At 41.9% G+C, this 22,842-nt stretch overlaps 1 protein-coding gene across 1 annotated transcript in view; it reads right to left on the bottom strand.

Annotated features, from left to right (window-relative positions):
• The window catches only part of LOC141105655 (alpha-2-macroglobulin-like), a 145,259-nt gene that overhangs the window by 39,583 nt on the left and 82,834 nt on the right, over positions 1–22,842 (bottom strand). The window contains exons 16-23 of the mRNA XM_073595632.1: positions 20,644–20,811; positions 11,609–11,696; positions 11,262–11,484; positions 6,481–6,706; positions 3,242–3,368; positions 1,793–1,914; positions 784–844; positions 615–698 (exon numbers count right to left, since the gene is read on the bottom strand). Coding sequence (XP_073451733.1) covers positions 615–698; positions 784–844; positions 1,793–1,914; positions 3,242–3,368; positions 6,481–6,706; positions 11,262–11,484; positions 11,609–11,696; positions 20,644–20,811 — 1,099 coding nt within the window. The remainder of the gene's footprint in view (positions 1–614; positions 699–783; positions 845–1,792; positions 1,915–3,241; positions 3,369–6,480; positions 6,707–11,261; positions 11,485–11,608; positions 11,697–20,643; positions 20,812–22,842) is intronic.

Genomic DNA, 22,842 nt, shown 5'->3' with positions numbered 1-22,842 from the left:
TATTCTGAGCATGCGTGGCACTTTGTCCGTCGGATTTGTGTACACACGATCGGAATTTCCGACAACGGATTTTGTTGTCGGAAAATTTTATCTCCTGCTCTCCAACTTTGTGTGTCGGAAAATCCGATGGAAAATGTCCGATGGAGCCCACACACGGTCGGAATTTCCGACAACACGCTCCGATCGGACATTTTCCATCGGAAAATCCGACCGTGTGTACGGGGCATTAGGCCTCCTTCACATGGGCATTTACCCTCATGCACCAGATTCAAGTGGGAAGAAACAATGGATTCTAGCAGTTGGAATGACAGGTGTATGCGAATAGGGAATAGCAACAGCAGTCATCACTGTTCACATGTAGCCACACACCAAGCTGGTACCTGTGGTTAGGGATGGATGTCTGAGCCTAAACGTAGTCAGATGCATCTGATTATTACATTGTAAAGACTGACAACCACTGGGAAAAAGCAGTCGGAATCGGACTTGGTAATTCAGATCTTGGATTGGTTCATTGATGCTGCTTTGGCTTTGGGCAATTTTTGAATGCTCATTGCTAGTTTAGAGCATATACACCATAGGAAATTATGTAATCATTTAGAAGATTTTTTTTTTACCAACAAGGGTCACATATGCTCTCTCAGAATCCTCCAGAATATCTTCTGGAACCTTTAAGGAGAACTCCTCTGGGTTTGCCTGAACTAAGATAAGAAGACAGTAAACAAAACAAAGTCAGAGCAGTGTCACAGAAATTTGTAAATCTAGATACTAATGATAATTTCTTACCTTGCCCCACTGGTATGCAAACCATGAAATTGTGAGACTTGTCCACCAAGATACCACCAGGCTGAAAACATAGTACAGTTAATGGGCCTTATTAATCAATATACAGAATGTTGGGCTAGAGTTATCAAAAAACAAATCATATTATTGATGTGTAGAAATTAATTGAACATTATTCTGGGTTTTGGGATAATAAAAAGGTCTTTTGTTTTTTTTTTTTGTATATACTGTATTTCATTCCTGCATTATATTTAGGACTAGAACAATATACATTTTTTACTGCATGGTCTACTTAGTTCCAGCTAAAAGCTGAAACTCTAAGCTCCTATTTACGTGATTACCACCAGGCTGTCTTAGCTTCTTTTCTAAAATAACAAATGTTTTTTGTATACAGAGCTCAATAGCTCAAGATTGAATTTGATACACAACTGGAATACTCACCCCCCTCTCTCCAGGCTTTAGAAACAAAACCAACAAACAAAAGACAACTAACAGGATCACTCTTTACAAACCCATTGGGTTATGTGACACAAGTGTCATGCGTGCACCCTTAATTAAGTGTTTATAAAATAAAGATTTTATATAAATAGTTAAAAAACTACTATATTATAGAAAGGATACAACATGCCTCTTTAACAATGTATCAACCTTGTATTGCAGTAAGATAGCCTGTTCATTATAAGTTGGCTGTCAACACACCCCAATGAAAGTTTTAATGAACCAGCACCTTTTTTCCCTAGTATGCTATAATGTATACATGGTTCACATCTGTGCATTGTGATGCATACTGTATGAACACAGGTCTATTGTGGTGCATTGGGGATGCACATTAATGTACCATTCAAATCAAGTCGCATCACAGTGCATTGCAGTTTGTGCATTATCGCAATCCAAAAATGTGTATTCCACTTTAAAGTTTCTCCTTTATTATGCCAGTTTGAACTGTGCAGACAGCTCATGCTCTAGTTCAAAGAAAAACATAAAAAAACATGCAAATTGCCAGTCAACTCACTTTAACAATAATTGGCTTGATGATGGTGTCGATATTTCCCTGCTTTGGAACGATAGGAATTTCATTATCACACATATCTGTTGTACTTATTGCCTCTGTCCTCACTGTGATGTTCACTTCCCCTAAATCAAGATAAAAAAAAAAAAAAACACCCAAATATGGATCCAATGATAATTATATATTAGATTTGTTGGCTTTGTGCATAGCACTGTGTTTGTGCACCTCTGGGTTCCTGGGGTTGGCTGGAAAACAAAAAAATGCTCCCTTGCAGTGGGGCTGGCCACTTACTGCAAAGGTTAAATGCTCATTTAGGTTTAGGGGCTTTTTTACGTACCTGATCCTCCACTCCCCTGACAGCCTGTGCTCTCTTATGCTCCCCTATACTCTGGCAGTGGACTGGCCCTCATTGTCCTTATGTCTGATGCAAATCTAGCTATGGGTTCCTCTATTTTCTTAATGACATCAGAAGAACGGCGACTGCCGGAGCATAAGAGAGAAGAGGTGGTGTGATAATGGGTAAAAATTTATATCAATGCAGTTTGGAAATTGATTCAGTTATGGCTTCTCCAAAAGCAAATTGTAAAGGGCTATGTATTAATGCAGTTGAAGATTGCACAAAGATTGCACATCCAGCGAACATCAAAGAGTGCTCGATGAATGCGCGAGATTGTTACAATTTGACCTGTAGGTCCCTGAGGCTATTCACTGCCTTTACATCTTGCCTTTAAGGTTCTTGAAGTTGGGGGGGGATCATGTAGACTTCCTCTGTGATCATCTGTTTAAGTAAAAAACCTAAATTCTGAGCCTGGGATAGGTATGAACTTTTGTGATCTTTGATACAAGATACTTTCCACAAAAGATCAAGCCTGGGATTCGCAGGGGACCCATGAGGGTATGTCCCAAGACTTTACTTGAGGCCCTGATGTATGAAAGATCTCAGTGAGAACGTGTGTGTTAGATTAGAGAGAAGTCCATTTTCTTCCCCTGTCCCCCTTCTCCCTACTACCCTATTCCTTTTTACCTTTTTGTAAATAAATACAAATCTTGTTTCAAGATCTAGTGGTCCTTCATTGGAATTGAGGCACCTCAAATCTTAAAGTGAAAGTAAACCCATCAATTTAATGGTTTCCCAAAAAAAGTTATGTTCAAGGAATGTCGTAAAGTATAGCTTCTGATCTCAATCAAACTGTCAAGCTATCAAATGGCTGGTGTCATAACCGATCACATGTGCTGCACCATGGGAGCTGCAGATCAAAATGAAGTTAAGATGACAGCTTCCTTGGCTGTAAAAGATTGGAGGGTTTTGTTCTGCTTTAACCTCCAACCATAACATTTATGTACTTTTAAATCAATGTGTAACAGTGTTTGGGTAATAAGATGATGTCAATAAAGTACGGTACATATGACACTATAGTTTCAGTAAATGGCACATGAGCCACAGTATCTCACCCAGCTTGCTAGCTGTCACATTCCAGTAGAAGGTTTTGCTCTCGTCTGCACACAGGCAGCTGCTGTACTGACAATTGGAGCACAGTTCTTGTTCCAGTTCCAAAGAAGGCAGCAGGAGAGTTTGAACCTAGAACCAAAAGGAGATCCAAAATAGGATATATTTGTCAAGCTCTCTGAAGTTTAAAGTAGAACTACACCTTCCTACTTTTTACATTAATGGAAGCTGCCATCGTAGCCCCAAACTAACCCGGTAGCTCATGGTGCTGCACATGTGATCAGTTATGACACCAGCCATTCGAAGTCTTGACAGTTGGGCTGAGAACACAAGCAACTGTGACAGTTATCATTCATGGCATGCCTTGAATGTAACTATTTTTGGGGTTGACAAATGAACCTGTCAATAAATTCTGAATTATTTCAGAAGCATCTCAAACTAATGTCAAATTGATGCCATGGACACAAGACCAGAGCAAGTTAACACAGGCCCTAATACAGCTATTGAATAATGAACTCTCTGAGCATAAAGATGGCCTAGGTTATAAGAAGATTTCCAAGACACTGAAACTGAGCTGCAGCATGGTGCCCAAGACCATACATCAGTTTAACAGGACAGGTTCCACTCAGATTAGGCCTCGCCATGGTCGACCAAAGAAGTTATGTGCACATGCTCAGCGTCATATCCAGAGGTTGTCTTGGGGAAATAGACTTATGAGTGCTGCCAGCATTGCTGCAGAGGCTGAAGGGGTGGGGGGTCAGCCTGTCAGTGCTCAGACCATACGCTGCACACTGCATCAAATTGGTCTGCATGGCTGTCATTCCAGAAGGAAGCCTCTTCTAAAGATGATGCACAAGAAAGCCCACAAACAGTTTGCTGACGACAAGCAGACTAAGGACAAGGATTACTGGAACCATGTCCTGTGGTCTGATGAGACCAAGATAAACTTATTTGGTTCTGATGGTGTCAAGTGTGTGTGGCGGCAACCAGGTGAGGAGTACAAAGACAAGTGTGTCTTGTCTACAGTCAAGCATGGTGGTGGGAATGTCATGGTGTCATGGTCTGGGGCTGCATGAGTGCTGTTGGCACTGTGGAGCTACAGTTCATTGAGGGAACCATGAATGCCAACATGTACTGTGACATACTGAAGCAGAGCATGATCCCCTCCCTTCAGAGACTGGGCTGCAGGGCTCCCAGACGACCACTGCCTTGCTAAAGAAGCTGAGGGTAAAGGTGATGGACTGGCCAAGCATGTCTCCAGACCTAAACCCTATTGAGCATCTGTGGGGCATCCTCAAACGGAAGGTGGAGGAGCGCAAGATCTCTAACATCCACCAGCTCTATGATGTCGTCATGGAGGAGTGGAAGAGGACTCCAGTGGCAACCTGTGAAGCTCTGGTGAACTCCATGCCCAAGAGGGTTAAGGCAGTGCTGGAAAATAATGGTGGCCACACAAAATATTGACACTTTGGGCCCAATTTGGACGGTTTAGACATTAATGGCTGTGTGTTGAGTTATTTTGAGGGGACAGCAAATTTACACTGTTATAAAAGCTGTACACTCACTACTTTACATTGTAGCAAAGTGTCATTTCTTCAGTGTTGTCACATGAAAAGTTATAATAAAATATTTACAAAAATGTGAGGGGTGTACTAACTTTTGTGAGATACTGTACATAGTTACAAAGTTACATAGTAGGGAAGGTTGAAAAAAGACACAAGTCCATATGGTTAAACCAATAGAAAAAAAAAAAAAATAAAAAACATCCATATACTGTACTCACAGCTGATTTCACGAGAATTACATCACCTTCACCTAGGCTTTGGGGTCAGATGTAACGTAAATATGTTTTTTTAATTGTTCTTATTCGTTTTCTTTTTTATTTAAATAAATATAGTCGTTCTTTTTAATAGGTGGACTTTGCATTTCTCATAAGTAAGGAGTGGTACCAGAATGTGCAATTTTATTTTCTTATAAGATACGCACATTTTTTTTTTTTTACACTCCATCTTTCAATAATTAGCCCCTTTTAATTCAAATCAGAGTTTTTTAGGGAAGGCCAGTGGGAAAAGTTGTCATCTTACATTGGTGGCATAATGTAAGCAATATGAGTAATGCCCCCCTTAGAGACAGCTAAAAAGTTAATTGGCAAATGAAGCTCTGCCAAGTGGTGTTGGCCCTGGAACTATGCAGAAACAATCAGATAACCACAGCCCAAGGAACCTCTAGCAGTATGGGATGGTTCCCCCAAGGGTTTTTTTTTAGCAGCAAATTATATTGATGAAGAAGGAACAACTATTGATACATTCTTTATTGTGCCAAGGTAAATTTCAATAACATGTATTTGGTTAAAATATGAGCTCTGGTTATAGAATACAAAACACATTCCATGAAATATAGCAATATTGACACAGTGGAGCAAAACATTACATTACAGAATGCCAGCCACATTAGTACCCCAACGCGTTTCGACCCGTACATTCATGGTCTTCCTCAGAAAGAATAGTTACTTTAAAAAAAAAAAAAAAAAATATATATATATATATATATATATATATATAAATATAAAAAAACTCAAAATTCAAAGTATTTCATAATACACAAACATCTGTGTGCACAACAAAAGTTTATTTACCGCTAAACGATAGAATTTGGAACAAGAATCCTATAACCAGAAATGTAAAAGAAGTTGGATAATCCAGAAAGCTCCATGATCCATCCCGTGGAGCTTTCTGGATTATCCAACTCCTTTTAAATATATATTTTTTAGAGTAAATAATCCCCCCTGAGGAAGACCATGACTGTACGGGTCGAAACATATTGGGGTACTAATGTAATGTTTTGCTCCACTCTGTCAATATTGCTATATATCATGGAATGTGTTTTGTATTCTATAACCAAAGCTCATATTTTAACCAAATACATGTTATTGAAATTTACCTTGGCACAATAAAGAATTTTTTATTAATAGCTATTCCTTCTTCATCAATATAATTTGCTGCTAAAAAAAACCCTTGGGGGAACCATCCCATACTGCAGTTCTTCGGGGTGTGCAGCCTAATTATCTCTCGCTTGTGTGTTTTCTCCATTTACAAGGAACCCCTAATAACCTCTGGAGGAATCTTAGGCTTCCACAGAATTCTGATGGAGAATAGCTGAAGTAGACTGTACTGGATCGTAAATATAAGAAATACAGTAAGAAAAATCTGTAAAGATTAAAAAAGATAATCCAAATTGGTTTTACCTTTATACACTGCTGCAGGTAGTTGAACACAGAAGCCTTAAGAGTAAAGGACTCTCCTCTAACTACAGAGTATGGCAGAGCAAGCTCCACAAAGAATGGTTGGAAGACTCTTAGAGGCACAGAGGGAGACAAGCCAAATCCATTTGGTCCCATACACATAGCTCCTGCATTCCAGTCTGTGATAGTATCTGGGACTGGCCGACGGAGCTCTACAATGCCAGAGTTTCTGAAACAAACAGCACATCGTCATTTTTTCCAACCTTAAAGTTGTTGAAAACTCTTACATATACCCTGAAGTGACTAGCCTCTGGTGATAGAAGGAGATTAAACAAATCTTCCTAAATAAGTTGTATCTGTTTGCCTGCAGCCACCCGTCCTCTACAGTCTTTTAAGACACAGAATTTACACAAGATCTCTCAGCAGCACAAATCAGGGGGTGTGGATCTAAATTCACACACATCGTCTGTAGCGGGCGCTGTAGCGATTACCAGCTGGACACTGGATATATCACAGCTCACACCTATTTGCCAGCACACCATAGATCTTCATTTGTAGTCCAAGACTTCACCACTTGCCGACCAGCCACAGCACATACGTATACTGCATCAGGTCGGCTCTATTGTGGAAACAATGTACCTGTTGCCACCGGGGGAAGGGGGGTGGGCGCGCCAATTGGCCACAGGGGGAGCCAATCAGCCGGTCTGGCAGACGCGATGTCTGCCGGGATCTGCCAATCGTTCCCCAGAGAGATAGAATGACGGTCTGCCGATGTAAACAAGGCAGACCGCCGTCAGGCATGGACACGATGATCTTGTGTTGCTGCTAATCAAAAACGTAGCTAAGGAACACAGATCGCTGTGTCCATGCAGTGAGTCCATCCCCCGCACAGTAGGAAAGCACACCCAGGGAACACACTTAACCTCTTGATCGCCCCCCGGTGTTAACCACTTCCTTTGCCAGTGTCATTAGTACAATGTCAGTGCATATTTTTTTAGCACCAATCACTAATAACGTCACTGATTCTCAAAAAAGTGTCAAAAGTCTCAGTTAGGTGTCCGATTTGTCACACAATGACACTTCAATTCAGCATTTAGCATGCTGTGAGGTATAGTGCTCTGGGTAAAGATGCAACATGTCTGCATTTTTATGCAACGCACTACAACCTACACTGCCTTGAAAAAGTATTCATGCCCCTTGAAATTTTCCACATTTTGTCATGTTACAACCAAAAACGTAAATGTATTTTATTGGGATTTTATGTGATAGACCAACACAAAGTGGCACATAATTGTGAAGTGGAAGGAAAATTATAAATGGTTTTCAAAATGTTTTACAAATAAATATGTGAAAAGTGTGGGGGGCATTTGTATGGCGCCCCCCTGAGTCAATACTTTGTAGAACCTCCTTTCGCTGCAATTACAGCTGCAAGTCTTTTTGGGGATGTCTCTACCAGCTTTGCACATCTAGAGAGGGACATTTTTGCCCATTCTTCTTTGCAAACTAGCCCAAGCTCTGTCAGATTGGATGGAGAGCGTCTGGGAACAGCAATTTTCAAGTTTTGCCACAGATTCTAAATTGGATTTAGGTCTGGACTGTGACTGGGTCATTCTAACACATGAATATGCTTTGGTCTAAACCATTCCATTGTAGCTCTGGCTGTATGTTTGGGGTTGTTTTCCTGCTGGAAGGTGAACCTCCGCCCCGGTCTCAAGTCTTTTGCAGACTCTAATAGGTTTTATTCTAAGATTGCCCTGTATTTGTTTTTAGCATATGTATGTCACTGTAACTTACCTTGCTTATATCTTCATTTGTATAATGCAACTGTTGGCTAAATAAAGGAATTACAAAAAGATTGCCCTGTATTTGACTCCATCCATTTTCCCATCAACCCAGCTTCCCTGTCCTTGCTGAAGAAAAGTGTCCCCACAACATGATGCTGCCACCACCATGTTTCACAGTGGGGATGGTATGTTCAGGGTGATGTGCAGTGTTAGTTTTCCCCCACACATAGCATTTTGCTTTTAGGCCAAAAAGTTCAGTTTTAGTCTCATCTGACCAGAGCACCTTCTTCCACATGTTTGCTGTATCTCCCACATGGATTCTTACAAACTGCAAACAGGGCTTCTTATGGTTTTCTTTCAACAATGTCTTTCTTCTTGCCGCTCTTCCATAAAGATTTGTGGAGAGCACGACTAATAGTTGTCCTGTGGACAGATTCTCCCACCTGAGCTGTGGATCTCTGCAGCTCCTCCAGAGTTACCATGGGCCTCTTGGCTCTTCTCTGATTAATGCTTTCCTTGCCCAGCCTGTCAGTTTAGGTGGACGGCCATGTCTTGGTAGGTTTGCAGTTGTGCCATACTCTTTCCATTTTCAGATGATGGATTGAACAGAGCTCCGTGAGATGTTCAAAGCTTGGGATATTTTTTTATAACCTAACCCTGCTTTAAACTTCTCCACAACTTGATCCCTGACCTGTCTGGTGTGTTCCTTGGCCTTCATGATGCTGTTTGTTCACTAAGGTTCTCTAACAAACACCCGAGGGCTTCACAGAAAGCTGTATTTATACTGAGATTAAATTACACAAAGGTGGACTCTATTTACTAATTAGGTGACTTCTGAAGGCAATTGGTTCCACTAGATTTTAGTTAGGGGTATCAGAGTAAAGGGGGCTGAATACAAATGTACCCCACACTTTTCACATATTTATTTGTAAAAAATGTTGAAAACCATTTATCATTTTCCTTCCACTTCACAATTATGTACCACTTTGTGTTGGTCTATCACATAAAATCCCAATAAAATACATTTAAGTTTTTGGTTGTAACGTGACAAACGGTGGAAAATTTCAAGGGGTACTAATACATTTTCAAGGCACTGTACCTCAGAGTGTGTGGTGGGAACAGGACACAAACAATCGTTTTCTAGGTGTCCTTGTGTTAACCACTTGCCGACCTGCTCAAGCAGATATACGGTGGCAGGTCAGGAGAAGTGATCTCTATCATGTTCCTGGTAGCCCATCCCCCCTAGAGTTAAAACACACCCAGGGAACACAATTAACCCCTTGATCGCCCCCTAGTGTTAACCCCTTTCCTGCCAGTGTAATTTTTACATTAATCGGTGCATTTTTATAGCACTGATCAATGTAATGTCACTGGTCCCCAAAAAGTGTCATTTGGGGTCAGATTTGTCCACCGCAATGTCACAGTCCCGTTAAAAATCGCACATCACTGCCATTATCAGTAAAAACAATAAAAAAAAATAAAAGTGACTAAATCTATCCTGTAGTTTGTAGATGCAATAACTTTGACTCAAACCAATCAATATACGCCTATTGCGATTTTGTTTTTACCAAAAATATGTAGAAGAATACATATCAGCCTAAACTGATGAATAAATTCGGTTTTTTTTATATTTCTTTTTTGGCTATGTATTATAGGAAAAAAGTTTAAAAAAAACCCTTTTTTTTCAAAATTGTCTTTTTTTTGTTTATAGCCCAAAAAATAAAAACCGCAGAGGTGCTCAAATACCACCAAAAGAAAGCTCTATTTGTGGGAGAAAAAAAAAAAGGACATCAATTTTGTTTGGGTACAACGTCGCACGACCGGCAATTGTCAGTTAAAGCGACGCAGTGCCGCATCGCAAAAAAAATTGGCCTGGTCAGGAAGGGGGGGGGGGGGCGCAAATCCTTCCGGGGCTGAAGTGGTTAAACACGTATTGATCTATGCACAACACCCAAGAGTAGTGATAAAGGAAAGGATCTGTCTTCCACCTTCACACAGACTGCAGCTTACCAGCTCGTATGGATCTCTTAATTATAGGAGATCATATGCACCTATGGCTTAATACCCAGCCCAGGCCTCTGGTTGCTCTCATTCAGGATCCCAGCGCCTTTTCAAGGATTAGTGGCTCAATCAGGAGGTTAGTGGCAGATATTTTCCCAGAAAAAAATCATAAAGAGAAGGCTTCCATAGCGTAAAACCATACAGTATTTGTTTTATAAAAAGATAAAAAGTATTGCACTTACATTTGAGTAATAACATCATATGCAAAGTACATGCCGCGAGGCAAGGTAAAAAGTGAAGCCGGCCGGCTCTCTGTAAATTACGGGACTTTCGTGAATAGCGGTGACGTCAGCACGTCGCTCCTCCGTACGCGTTTCGTCACACCTGACGTCGCCCTGGGCACGGCGGTGTTAACAAGCTCTGAGAGGGTATTTACCTCACTTTTGAGAGATTTTCTCCAACTTTCTGTTGTGTCTACAGGGCAGGAAGTGAAAGGAAATCTCCCCAATGGGACAGGGATTGCAAATAAAAATAAAAGAAATGGCAGTTTTTTTTTTTTTTTTACTATTCTTAAAAAAATAAATAAATAATCAGTTCAGCTGCAGACATGGAAGGGAGTCACGGGAATGGGGGAGAGGGTGATGGTTGTAGGAGGCACTCTGTTGGGTAGTTGTGTATGAATGAGTGGGAAGAGAAAACAAGGCAGCCTGTTGATGAGAGATGGCCTAGGAATGGGTTGGGGCCAGTTACATCAATGTGCATTGCAAGTACGATAATTGTGAATATGTGGGGTTTAGAGATGTGCAGCAATTAGCAGTTCTATAGGCTCATGCTGCTGATGGTGGTGCTAACAATTTTTTTTGTGGCGCTATAGCCCACCCATGCACCCCCCTGGTGCCACCACTGCCTGCAACGATTCTAAAAAGAAGGACTCATAATTAATTATGATACTGAAGATATAATTGGCTTTATATTTATTAATCAGAGACAGTGACTTACCCAACTGGCATCAGCTCCCATATCCATGTCTCAGGAAAGTATTTCCTAATAAACTCTGGCTTTGTTAGAGTTGAGATGTCAGGGATAGCATTACGTGATGGCATTGCTCCTGGGATCATTGATCCTGCTCCTGGCATCATTGGTCCTGCTCCATAAGCTATTCCTCCTATGCCCCCGACTATAGAATATCCACTGGCTCCAACACCAGGTCCCACATATATGCCTGCACAAAAGTAAAAAAAAAAAAATGAAGTTCATTTTAAATATTATAAGCAACACATGTTTCTTAATGAAAAAAGCATGCAATTGTGTCACTTTAAAAAAAAAAAAAAAAATGACTCTATTACCTGCATTGTCTGTCTCCACATCCAATGAATCAGGACACAGCAAAGGTTTTGTCATTGGAGCACTTGTGATAATATTCAAATTCATGTCCTGTAATTAAAAAAAAATTACATGATTTAAGTTAAATGTTCACAAAAAAATTATACCGGATTACCTCAAATGCACTGAATCTCCTGTTAACTCTTTGAATAGCATGGGGGACACAGGGGGGGGGGGTAAAATATCCATATGATGGTTCCAAACTCTACCCAACCATGGAGCCTGTTATTGGGGCATTGTACTCTTGTTGTTGGATTTTACAGCTAAAAAGTAATTATTATGAAAGATGGTATTAAGATACAGCAATACCTCGGATTGCGAGTATCGCAGTTTACGAATGTTTTGCAATACCAGCTATTTTTTTTTTAAAATCCTGACTCAAGCCAATGGGGTGTGCAGTACCGCATTTGACCAGGGGTGCGGGGGCGCTGGTGACTTGGAGCCGCTCGGATGCACTCGGAGACACTCGGAAACACTCGTTCCCAAGTGTCTCTGAGCCTCTTCGACTGTCTCTGAGTGCATCCAAGCAGCTCAGAGAGGTCTCCGAGTGTTTCCGAGTGTCTCCGGCACCTCCCACCTCTGACCACATGTGGTACTGCATACAATAGAGTGTTTCCGAGTGTCTCCGGCACCCCCCACCTCTGGCCACATGTGGTACTGCATACAATAGTAGTGGCTGTGGAACAGATTATCTAAGTTTCCATTATTTCCTATGGGGAACTTTGCTTTGGGTTACAAGCATTCTTCTGGAACGAGTTATGCTCTTAATCCAAGGTACCACTGTACTATCTTTTAGCTTTACACTAACCACATTTGTGAGACAGACCCCACAATGTTAGAAAGTACACTCAATTTACTTTAAGTCCTCATTCACACTGGACGTTAAAATAATATTATAAAAACGCCAGTAGCTTTGCAGTGAGTTTTTCAACTTTTTTTTAATGTTTTTGCAATAGCGTTTTCTTTAGCATTAATTAGCGTTTTTCTGCGTTAGCGTTTTAGCATTCTTTTTTTTTTAAGAAAAAAAAAACTATATATATATATATATATATATACTGTATATATATAAGCCTTTGGGGATCTACTGTGCAGACGTGGCTAGCTCTTTAAAAAAAAATTATCTTGGGCTCCCCTATAATGTTACTAAACATTACCTTTTAAATAAATTTCATGTTTTCTACAAGTGCCAAAAATAAAATATAAAATTTGTCAACAATCTTTAGCTTGTGAATAGAATTTACAGCACTGTCATGTTCACGTAAAGGATTACTGCCTCTTGACAGAATTGCACTCTCACCTTGAGTCATTAAACTGTTTACTGTATATACTGAAGTGCCTAATACCCATGGACATATCTGGGCATTCAGCTTTGCCCTCCCAGGTGAGAGTCAGGAATCAAACACCACCCTAACTAAAAGTCAGGAATCAAAACACCATCTCAACTAAGAGTCAGGAATCTAATGTAGAACCCTCCTGATATGTTGCTATTTAGGTCAGGTAAATTTAGTTCTGGTGGCTCTCCTATAATCAGTTGAGCAGTGTGTAATTGCCTTGGGCTGTTCTGGGCTCTGCAGGCTGCAGGTTTGATTGCTCTCCCCTGTCTTCTGGAGGATTCCAGAATATGGTGGGTTGGGAGAATGCAAACCAGCAGTCTGAATATTCATGTGAATTTAGCCAATCTCTGGGGGAGGGTACCCAATAGATGAATGCAGATTGCATGAATAGTCTGGAGTCAGAGGCAGCCCTGTCTTTGTCCAGAAGAAGAAGTTCCCAGCCTAAAGGGCTACTGCCCTTCTGGGCAGCCCAGCCGAAAATTCTACTTGTGCTCATCAAGGTCCCAGCTGTGGCAGAGCTGGGTGGCCTGTTCTGTTAAAATCTCTGAAGCTAAGTGAGAGATTTCACTGAGGATCCAGTCTAGGAGACCCATGGAGGAAATGTCTGTCTGATACTGGAGGGAGGCATCCAAGTGTCCAGGAGCATTGTGAGTAAAGACCTCAAAGGAAGATCTTAGTGACTGTTGCTGCTGACATCCCTAGCATATTTTTATGGGTGCTTGCCTGGCCTGGGACATTGCTGAGGATGCCTGGGTGCTGTTCCTTTTCTTGGCTTTTGTTGAAGAGACTGTTCTGAGAAATAGTATTACAGCGGAGAGTGTCCTCAATTCATTGTTCATGGAGTATCCCACAGCTTCCTAAGGCCTATCCAAGTTAATCAGTAGGGATGGGCGAATGGTTCGGCCCGATAATAAGTTCAGGCCGAACTTTCGTTGTTCACATGTTCGCCGAACATCCGAACAAACAGTTTGTTCGACAGGGAAATTTGACACATGTGCCATGCCTGTCACATGTCCTCAATTTGGTGGTGCAGCATTTCCTAAATATGTACCCAGGTTTGCAAGATGTGCTAAACCTGGCCAGAAGAGTCTGTTGCCATTTCAGGCGGTCATACATAGCCAGTGTTCGGTTTGCTGAAGTTCAGCGGGAATTCCACCTGCCCGTAAACCGCCTGATTTGTGACATTCCCACCAGATGTAACTCGACTTTCGCAATGCTGCAGCGGCTATACATGCAGCAGAGGGCCGTCAATGAGTACCTGTGGGAATACAGCACGACGACAGGCTCAGGTCGGTTTTTTTCCCCACGCCAATGGCTGATCATTAAGGATGCATGCACTGTATTCCCGTTCCCCAGACGACGTCAGTTACAGACGAAACATACGTCGGGAGGGTGACGTTCTGACGTCATCGCTTTTCACTTGGACGGGCGCTCGCCAGCCGGACGGCGATTTTGCTCTCTTTTAACTTCATAATTGTAAGTATTCTACTTTATTTAAATAAATTTGTTATACGGAGTCACACTATGGATACCTCTTCTTTACTCCTATGTTTGTGATTCAGGGATTGGTACCTCCCTATACATGCCTGCGGCTACGCCACCAGAGGGATGCCCTAACGCTGGTTGGATATCCAGGCCTTACTTCACCCAGCTTGCCTGCCGCCTGTCATAAGCGCATAGAGGGACGTTCCAGATCTATTGTCCATCCGGCTTCTGGTTTATCGATAAGCTTATTGATCTTACTATTTGGTAAGTGTGCACTATGATGGGTGTTTTCTTATTTTCCATCTTTACACACCGATCCCTATGAACAGCGATCAAGGGTCTCTTCTCATTGCCTAGTAGACTTTCTGTTCATCTGGTTTATGGACTTGGTGTTCTTATTATTACACTTTCACTTTATGTGTTTTGGTATTATTGTTTTACATGCGCTTGATAATAGTCAGACACCAGTTTGATTTTTCATAATTTCACTCTTGTATATGAATTCATATATTTGTCATTCATTTTTCACATATATGCTTTGAGGGTATAGCGCAGTTTTTTCTTTTTCTTTTTTCCATATTGCTGTGTATATCGCACATTTGAACTGCAGCTTATTTGAGAGTTTTTTTTGAGCGCAGTGTTTTCCTACTTTTATATTTACTGTATTGTCACCATTTGAGGAGGCCACAAGGATGGTGAGCGGTGACGGTGCATGCATCTGTGACACAATCCCTGTTGTGTTCCTGCTGGAGCAGACTCTGCATGGAATTATGGAAAGGGCACTGGAGGCAGAGCAGCAGGAGGAAGAGGAGGGCTTCCTTTCCTCTCAAGGCCCACTTTATCCAGACATCATCATTCCTAAGTCACAGAAAACACAGGAGGAGAGAGGGGAGGAGGATGAAGAGGAGGATTCTGGCACTTTCATAGGCTTCAAAGAAGAGGAAGACATGCGTCAATCTGTAAGTGATGGCTTTCCAACCCCAGGACCATTGGGAGTAGTATGTGGCCGGGAGGAGGAAGTTCCAAATACTGTCATCCTGAGTGACCCCGAGGAGTCTGCTTCTCAAACCTCGGCAAATTTGAGGTGCATGGGTAACCTCATGCTTCAAAGCCTGCCAAAGGACCCAAGAATACGTGGCATAAATACGTGGCATCCCGTCCCCACAGAGAGTGCAGAAGATAAAATCTCTAGAGGACATGTTAAAGAGGATTTTATTGAACTTTTTTCCTGACTCCAGTAGGTTACAGTGTCATGAAAACGTAGTTTTTAGTCTTCTGTTGGTCAAGAGAGGTGCGTTGGAGAAGGCGCCTGCCTGCGTGAAGCATTTCGGAATTTTTTTAGTACTCACCGCCCAGGGCTGTCAGCTTCCACATCCCATCGGCAGCATCTGCATCACATGGTGGACGATTACCTCGGGGCCAAAACAGAGAAGGAGAGCTTTCCAGCTGACGATCCACTGACTTACTGGGCCATGAGAATAGACCACTGGCCAGAACTGCTCAGTATGCTATTGAGTTGTTGGTCTGCCCTGCATCCAGCGTGCTTTCAGAACGGGCATTCAGTGCTGCAGGAGGTTTCGTTACTGATCATAGAACGCATCTGTCCACAGACTCGATGGACCGTTTGACCTTTTTAAAAATTAATCAGTCCTGGATTACCAGCTATAAAGCCCCTGATGCCGATGTGACTGATTAAGTCTTTTTGGGATGTGGAATCTCTGCAGGACTTCGAGGTTTCCTAGCTTTGAGGGTGTTTAATCATGTCATCTGGAAGAATGTTTTTGGTATAGGTTTCATGGGCACAATAACACCCAGGTGCATATCATTGCAATTTTTTTTTGCCTTCATCAAGAGCACCTCTATAGGGTTAGGGTGGAAAGGCGCCCCTGACACCCAACTAGTAATTTTTCTGAACCTCTTTGACAGGTGCATATCATTGAAATTTTTTACAACAAGGCCAATTCTTGCTTTCATCGAGATTAACTCTATAGGGTTACGGTGGGAAGGCGCCACCGACACCCAAAGACCAATTTTTACGCACCCGTTACTTCTATCCAAAATCAAAGTGACACCAGAATGTATCCAAAAAATCTCTAATCTAAACCCAGTGCACTACATTGTGGCCTCATTATACACACTGGCTCCCCAGCTGTTGCTGAGTAAAATAAACGCAGCTTGCAGGGAAAATGTCATTTCTTTTGGCTTTATAAATGCAGTTATTGCTGCAGCAGATTCTAGACATGGTATAGATCTGCCACTTTACAGATAGACTAAGGGGACCCCCAGGCACTATATTGGAAGGAATTTTTCATTTTTATGCTTTCACTTTAAAAATAAAAAAAATCAATGCTCTTTTAAAAATGAAGTTTTTCACAAACTTTTTTTTTATTGATACATGTCCCCCAAAGCAGGACCCGGACCCCTTTAACCATTGTATGCCCAATTACTTGCATATAAGCCTTCAAAATGGGCACTTTTGATTTCTGACGTTCGGGTTTTCTTTGACTTTAATGGGTTCGTTATTCGAGTCCGAACTTTCGCGGTGTTTGAAAGTTCTGGTGTGAACCGATCAGGGGTCTGTTTGGCCCATCCCTGTTAATCAGCAATAAAATAAAAAAAACAGCAACCCCTAGACTGTTTATTGATCCAGAAGAGTGACTGTTGCTATATGTCTGGCTGTTATTGCACTAATCCGAGAAAGGAACCTGGGACAAATCAGCGGCCCTTTTGGGGGTGAGTGCTACATTAAAGACCAGCATAACTAAGAGTAAAGAATCTAAATACCTTCCCAACTAAGTGTCCTGATCTAAACCTCCAACCCAACTAATGCCGCGTACACACGATCGGAATTCTCGTCGGAAAAATATATGATGGCTTTTCCGACGGTATTGCCTTGCATACACACGGTCACACAAAAGTTCGCTGGACTTCCAACCATCAAGAACATCATGACGTACAACACTACGACGAGCCAAGAAAATGAAGTTCAATGCTTCTGAGCATGCGTCGAATTGTTTCCGAGCATGTGTAGGAATTTTGCGCGTCAGAATTTCTACAGACGATCGCATTTTGGGATAGAAACTTTTTCCGACCAAAAAATTGAGAGCATGCTCTCAATCTTTTGCTGGCTGGAATTCGGCCAGCAAAACTCCAATGGAGTCCAATGGAGCATACACACGGTCGCATTTTTCGACGATAAGCTCTCATCGGTCTTTTGCTGTTCAAAATTCCGATCATGTGTATGCGCCATAAGAGTCAGAATGCTAAACACCATCTTAAGAGTAAGGCAGGCCATAGATTATGCGATTTTCTTTCCTGCAACCTTGGATTACAGGAAAGAAAATCGCTCGGTACCTCCATCAACACAGTCAGTGTTGATGAGGGGAATTTCTCTACAGGGCAATTGTGTTCTCCAGCCAGGGGCGGGGGGACGAGGAGACTCGGGTACAATCATCCTGCGCATAGATGGTTTGAATCCCTGCTGAACTGGCTGAGAACCATCTATGGCTGGCTTAAGGAATTAAAATACTATCCCACTTAACAGTAAGAAAATTAAAGACTATTCCAACTAAGAGTCTAAACACCATCCTAACTAAAGAATCACAATTTTAAACAATTTCAGGAATTTGAATACCATCCAAACTAAGCATCAGGAATCTAAACACCATCCCAATTAAAAGTCAGGAATCTAAACACCATCCCAACTTAGAATCAGGAATCCAAACACAATGCTAATGCTGCGTACACACGGTCGGACTTTTAGACTGGACTTGTTCGACGGACGCCGACGGATCAAATCCGGCGGACAATCCGATCGTGTGTGGGCTTCACCGGACCTTCAGCGGACTTTTCCAGTCGCAAATCTGACGGACTTTAGATTTGGAACAGGCTTCAAATCTTTACGTCGTAACTCCGCCGGACCCAGAAATCCGCTCGTCTGTATGCTAGTCCGACGGACAAAAACTGACGTTAGGGCAGCTATTGGCTACTGGCTATCAACTTCCTTATTTTAGTCCGGTGTACGTCATCACGTACGAATCCGTCGGACTTTGGTGTGATCGTGTGTAGGCAAGTCCGGTCGTTAGAAAGTCTGTTGAAAATCCGCCAAAAGTCCGTCGAAAGTCTGTCGAAAGTCTGTCGGACTTTTGTAGCTGAAAAGTCCGACCATGTGTATGCGGCATAAGAGTCAGGAATCCAAACACCATCCCAACTTAGAATCAGGAATATAAAAACAGTGCTAAGAGTCAGGAATCTAAACACCATGCCAACTTAAGCCCCGTACACACGATACAAAAATCGGATGGAAAAATCTGTACGACGACCTGTCTGATGATTTTCGGATCGTTTATATGGTGCTTTTGGACAGCCGATTTCGCTTTTTCATCAGACAAAAGTTGGATGTGCAGACTATAACATTTTTGTCACTCAATGTCCGATTTTCGTTTCATTAGTACGGTTTTCGTACAAAAAAAAATCGTAAGAGCAAGACTACGCATCCTCAGAAACTAAAGAATAAATACCAAACCATTCAACACATTACGTCACTTCTGACATTGTATGCTGTCGTATTGTGAGTAACCTCTTCACTTTCGACACGAGAATAGCATGCCACAAAACAAAATAAAGGACTTAAGGGTCAGGAGTGTAAACACCATTCTACCTGATGGGCAGGAAGCAAAACACCATCCCAACTAAGTGAATGGTGCTGCGCTGTAACAAAACTATAAAGAAACCTGTATAGCACAGATACTGAACTGTAAATAAACAGTGATAATACAACTGTACACAAGGTGGTAGTATGGCCCAAACATCAAATACATGAGGCTTCTAAAGTGAAACTGTAAAAAGAATATCCAATGCAGGTATAACTCTAATATAAAAAATTCCAAACAGTGCTCAATAACACGTCAATACATGTGGTGAACTAATAGAAAGTCTCTATGATAATCTTGAAATAAGAAGTGAAGGTGATAATTCCAAGGTGTCTCTTCATTCCATGCAGTGACATCTCTATAAGGGGTGGCCTCTCACCTTACTACTGTAAAGTAACAGCATGTAAAAACATCAATAATTCAGATATCCTCTGTGGGTCCTTGCATGGGTGTCTGGCGGTTTCTATAACCTTTGGGGGGTCTTCCTCACATTAATCCAGGAATCAATATGAAATGATGGATGATGTCGCCGCTGTATTAGACTTCCACACTCTCCCCAACAGGATGCAAAGGGAAGAAGGGGGAATGGCCAAAATAGTGTAGTATGTCGTATAAAATTTATTGGTAAAATCTAATTTTATATTTAGATGTTCTTTTTACAGTTTCTCTTTAGAAGCCTCTTGTATTTGATATTGGGGCCATACTGCCACCTTGTGCACCGTTTTATTATCATTGTTTATTTACAGTACCTGTGCTATACAGGTTTTTTTATAGTTTTGTTACAGCGCAGCACCATTCACTTACATAATCTGTTTTTGGTCACGGATTCACCTGTTCGGTGTTTGCAGCAGTTACTTTGGTTTACACATATTGATTTCTACCTTCAGTGATAGCGCGGGAGTATCCTTCCTTTATTCTTGCATCACAACTAAGAATCAAGAATCTAAACATAGCTCCCAACTATCCCTGATTTCGAGGGACTGTCCCTGATTTGGAGCAATGTCCCTCTGTCCCTCATTCCTCCTCATTTGTCCCTCATTTTGATCTGATATATATAGGTGTATATAAAATGCACTTTTTATCTTACAAAAAGTGTTTCCCAGTGCTAAACCTTTCATACAAATTCTAAATTGCTGCATTTTTCAATTTTAAAAGCCAATATAAAGGAATAGTAGTGGTAAAAAAAAACACTTGTGGATTTAATTAACCTTTTTTTTGTTATTTCCCCTTTAAGGGGGCGTGGCAGGGGGTGTGTCCTATGCCTACATACATTTGCTAGTAGGTGTCCCTCATTCCCATCTCAAAATGTTGGGAGGTTTGATCTAAATACCGTTGAAGCTAAAAGTTAGAACTTAAACACCATCCAAACTAAGCACTTAAGCTGTGGAGGATATAGAGAGGACATACTTTGTATATGTGCCTGACTATACAGCACAGTAGACATACTGTAATCACCATAAAATGTACACTGACAATTTTCCCCGGAAAATTGGAAAACATATTAAACCTTACGGTTTCCAACAGTACCATAAAAACTTTGTGGATTTCATCCTCAGCAATCGGAATACCAAAGGGAAATTGATGATATTCTCCGGGACGATTGCGACAGCGACGGGGTTCACCATCTGGGCCACTAAAACCTCCCATAAAATCTAGGTGGAAGGGAAAATCATATTCATTGAAGAGGGCACGAACCTGTAGAATAAACATGACATTAAATTAGCCAAAAACTTGTGTAGAAAAATGTGTTGGTTATAGTTACATGAAAGAGGTCCAGTTTAGATTTCTCTTTTTTTTTTTAAAGAATAATAACAACCCCCAATTGCAATAAAAATTCTCAAAGAGTCTTATCTTATCTGACAGCTTAAAGGATAACTTCACATTTTGGATCATGTTACAAGTTATACTCATGTTTAGGGTGTAACATGTTGCATGGTTGTAGGCAGGTGCAGTCTGTTTTCTCCACTGCAGGTGGTGCTCTACCGTAACGGCAATGAAGAAGAAGAGGAAGTCAGGAGGTACATTGTTCCTTTAAGTCAGCCTTTCTCAACCTTTTCAACAGGAACCCTTGAAATTACTTTCCAGTCTCAGGGAACTCCTGCTAAAAATGACTATACTGTATCTATACTCATGATACATTAGTGTGAGGGTCAGTGAGAAGAATGCTCCTTACACTTGTGATCACTGGGAAGAATTACCCCCTTACAGATAACTAAAAAGATCAATGGTGTGAGTGGGAACTTATCTGAGAGGCTGAAATTGCTCATTGTTCAAGGAACCCCTAGCAACCTCTGGACTGGAACCCTAGGGTTCCGTGGGACCCTGGTTGAGAAACCCTGCTCTAAATTTTCCTGGGTCACTGGGGCAGTGATCCGGTTGGATGGTAACAGCCCATGTGACTCTGGCAGGCCATCTTGGGTCAGGCAGAGTCCTTTAAAGACCCTGGCTCCTGGGTTTGGCTTGCATTTCGCATGAGGACAATGTTGGAACAGGGTACCCGTTTGTCAGGAACAGTATTAATGATAGGAAAAGGTTCCAGATGAGTAGGGAAAGTCTAGGGACATGCCACTCTTTCTGGAAACCTGAGCATAGATAGAGAAAATAAAAAGGGGAAATGGCGGCACTAACCAGCATAAAATAGTAGTTTTAGTTCAGATCCATTAAAAACCAAGGGCACAGCCTGCACACACATCTCCTGTGGCTTCAGCAATGACTAAGCACAGGTGTGTGAAGCTCGTTTACTGAAGCCAGAGGTGTGTGCAGGCTCGTTTTTAATGGATCTGAAATAAAACTACTATTTTATGGTAGTTAGTGCTGCCATTCCCCCCCCCCCCCCCTTATTTTTTCTCTATCTATGCTCTGGTTGCGGACCAAGGCTGGCACCCAGCAATTGCTATAGCAGAAGAGATATCATATTTCATTTGGAGCGGTGCAACCTTTGTATTGTTTCTGGAAACCTCCCTTGGGCCTCGAAAAAGCCAGGCGGCATTTCACTCCTGAAGACAAACGCTGTCAGCTTAGCTGAGAACTGCTCCGCTACATACTGTGACATCTGTGAGTGTTCCCAGTTGGGCTGTCTTCCGACGGGTTGTTGTGAACTGTTTACTTTATTTCAATACAAGTTCTGCAATTACCTCTGAACTCAGTGCATGTTACTGCCACCGCACCATGCTGCACCCACCCACATGGTGCCAAGTCGACCCATCCCCAAAACGTCTCCGGCTTTGACAGCATGCAGGGGATCTTCTTCCAAGCAGCAAGCTGTCAGTTTTGAATTTTGCACGGTTGTGCATGGCTTCACCCACAACTCGCACAACTGCTTTGTTCTTTCACAGAGATTTGTGAATGAAAAAAATTACAAGTTACGTCTGCCTCCAGAGCAGACAGACTTGTAGTTATCAATGGAACACAGTTGCAGGGATTACCTCATCCGTAGTCCATTGACACTTCCTCCAGCTCTCGAACTGAAGTCTGTACCTCAATACAAGCAGAGGGATGGAGAAAGATTCTGCAGGAGCCTGCACATTGTACCTGCACCTGCAATCTGTTGCTAGACTTCACAGCACCAAACACATGTGTGCAGCGATTCCTTTAAAGGGGTTGGGCTTGGCCCCTTAGTCTTAGTGAAGGGAACTCTTATGCCGTCTACACACGAGCGGAATGTCCGACAGAAAAAGACCGACGGGAGCTTTTCATTGTATATTCCGATCGTGTGTATGCCCCATC

Source organism: Aquarana catesbeiana, linkage group LG08 (genome assembly GCF_042186555.1).
Source record: "Aquarana catesbeiana isolate 2022-GZ linkage group LG08, ASM4218655v1, whole genome shotgun sequence".
Taxonomy (NCBI): Eukaryota; Metazoa; Chordata; class Amphibia; order Anura; family Ranidae; genus Aquarana; species Aquarana catesbeiana.
This window is presented reverse-complemented; position numbering and strand designations above follow the sequence as displayed.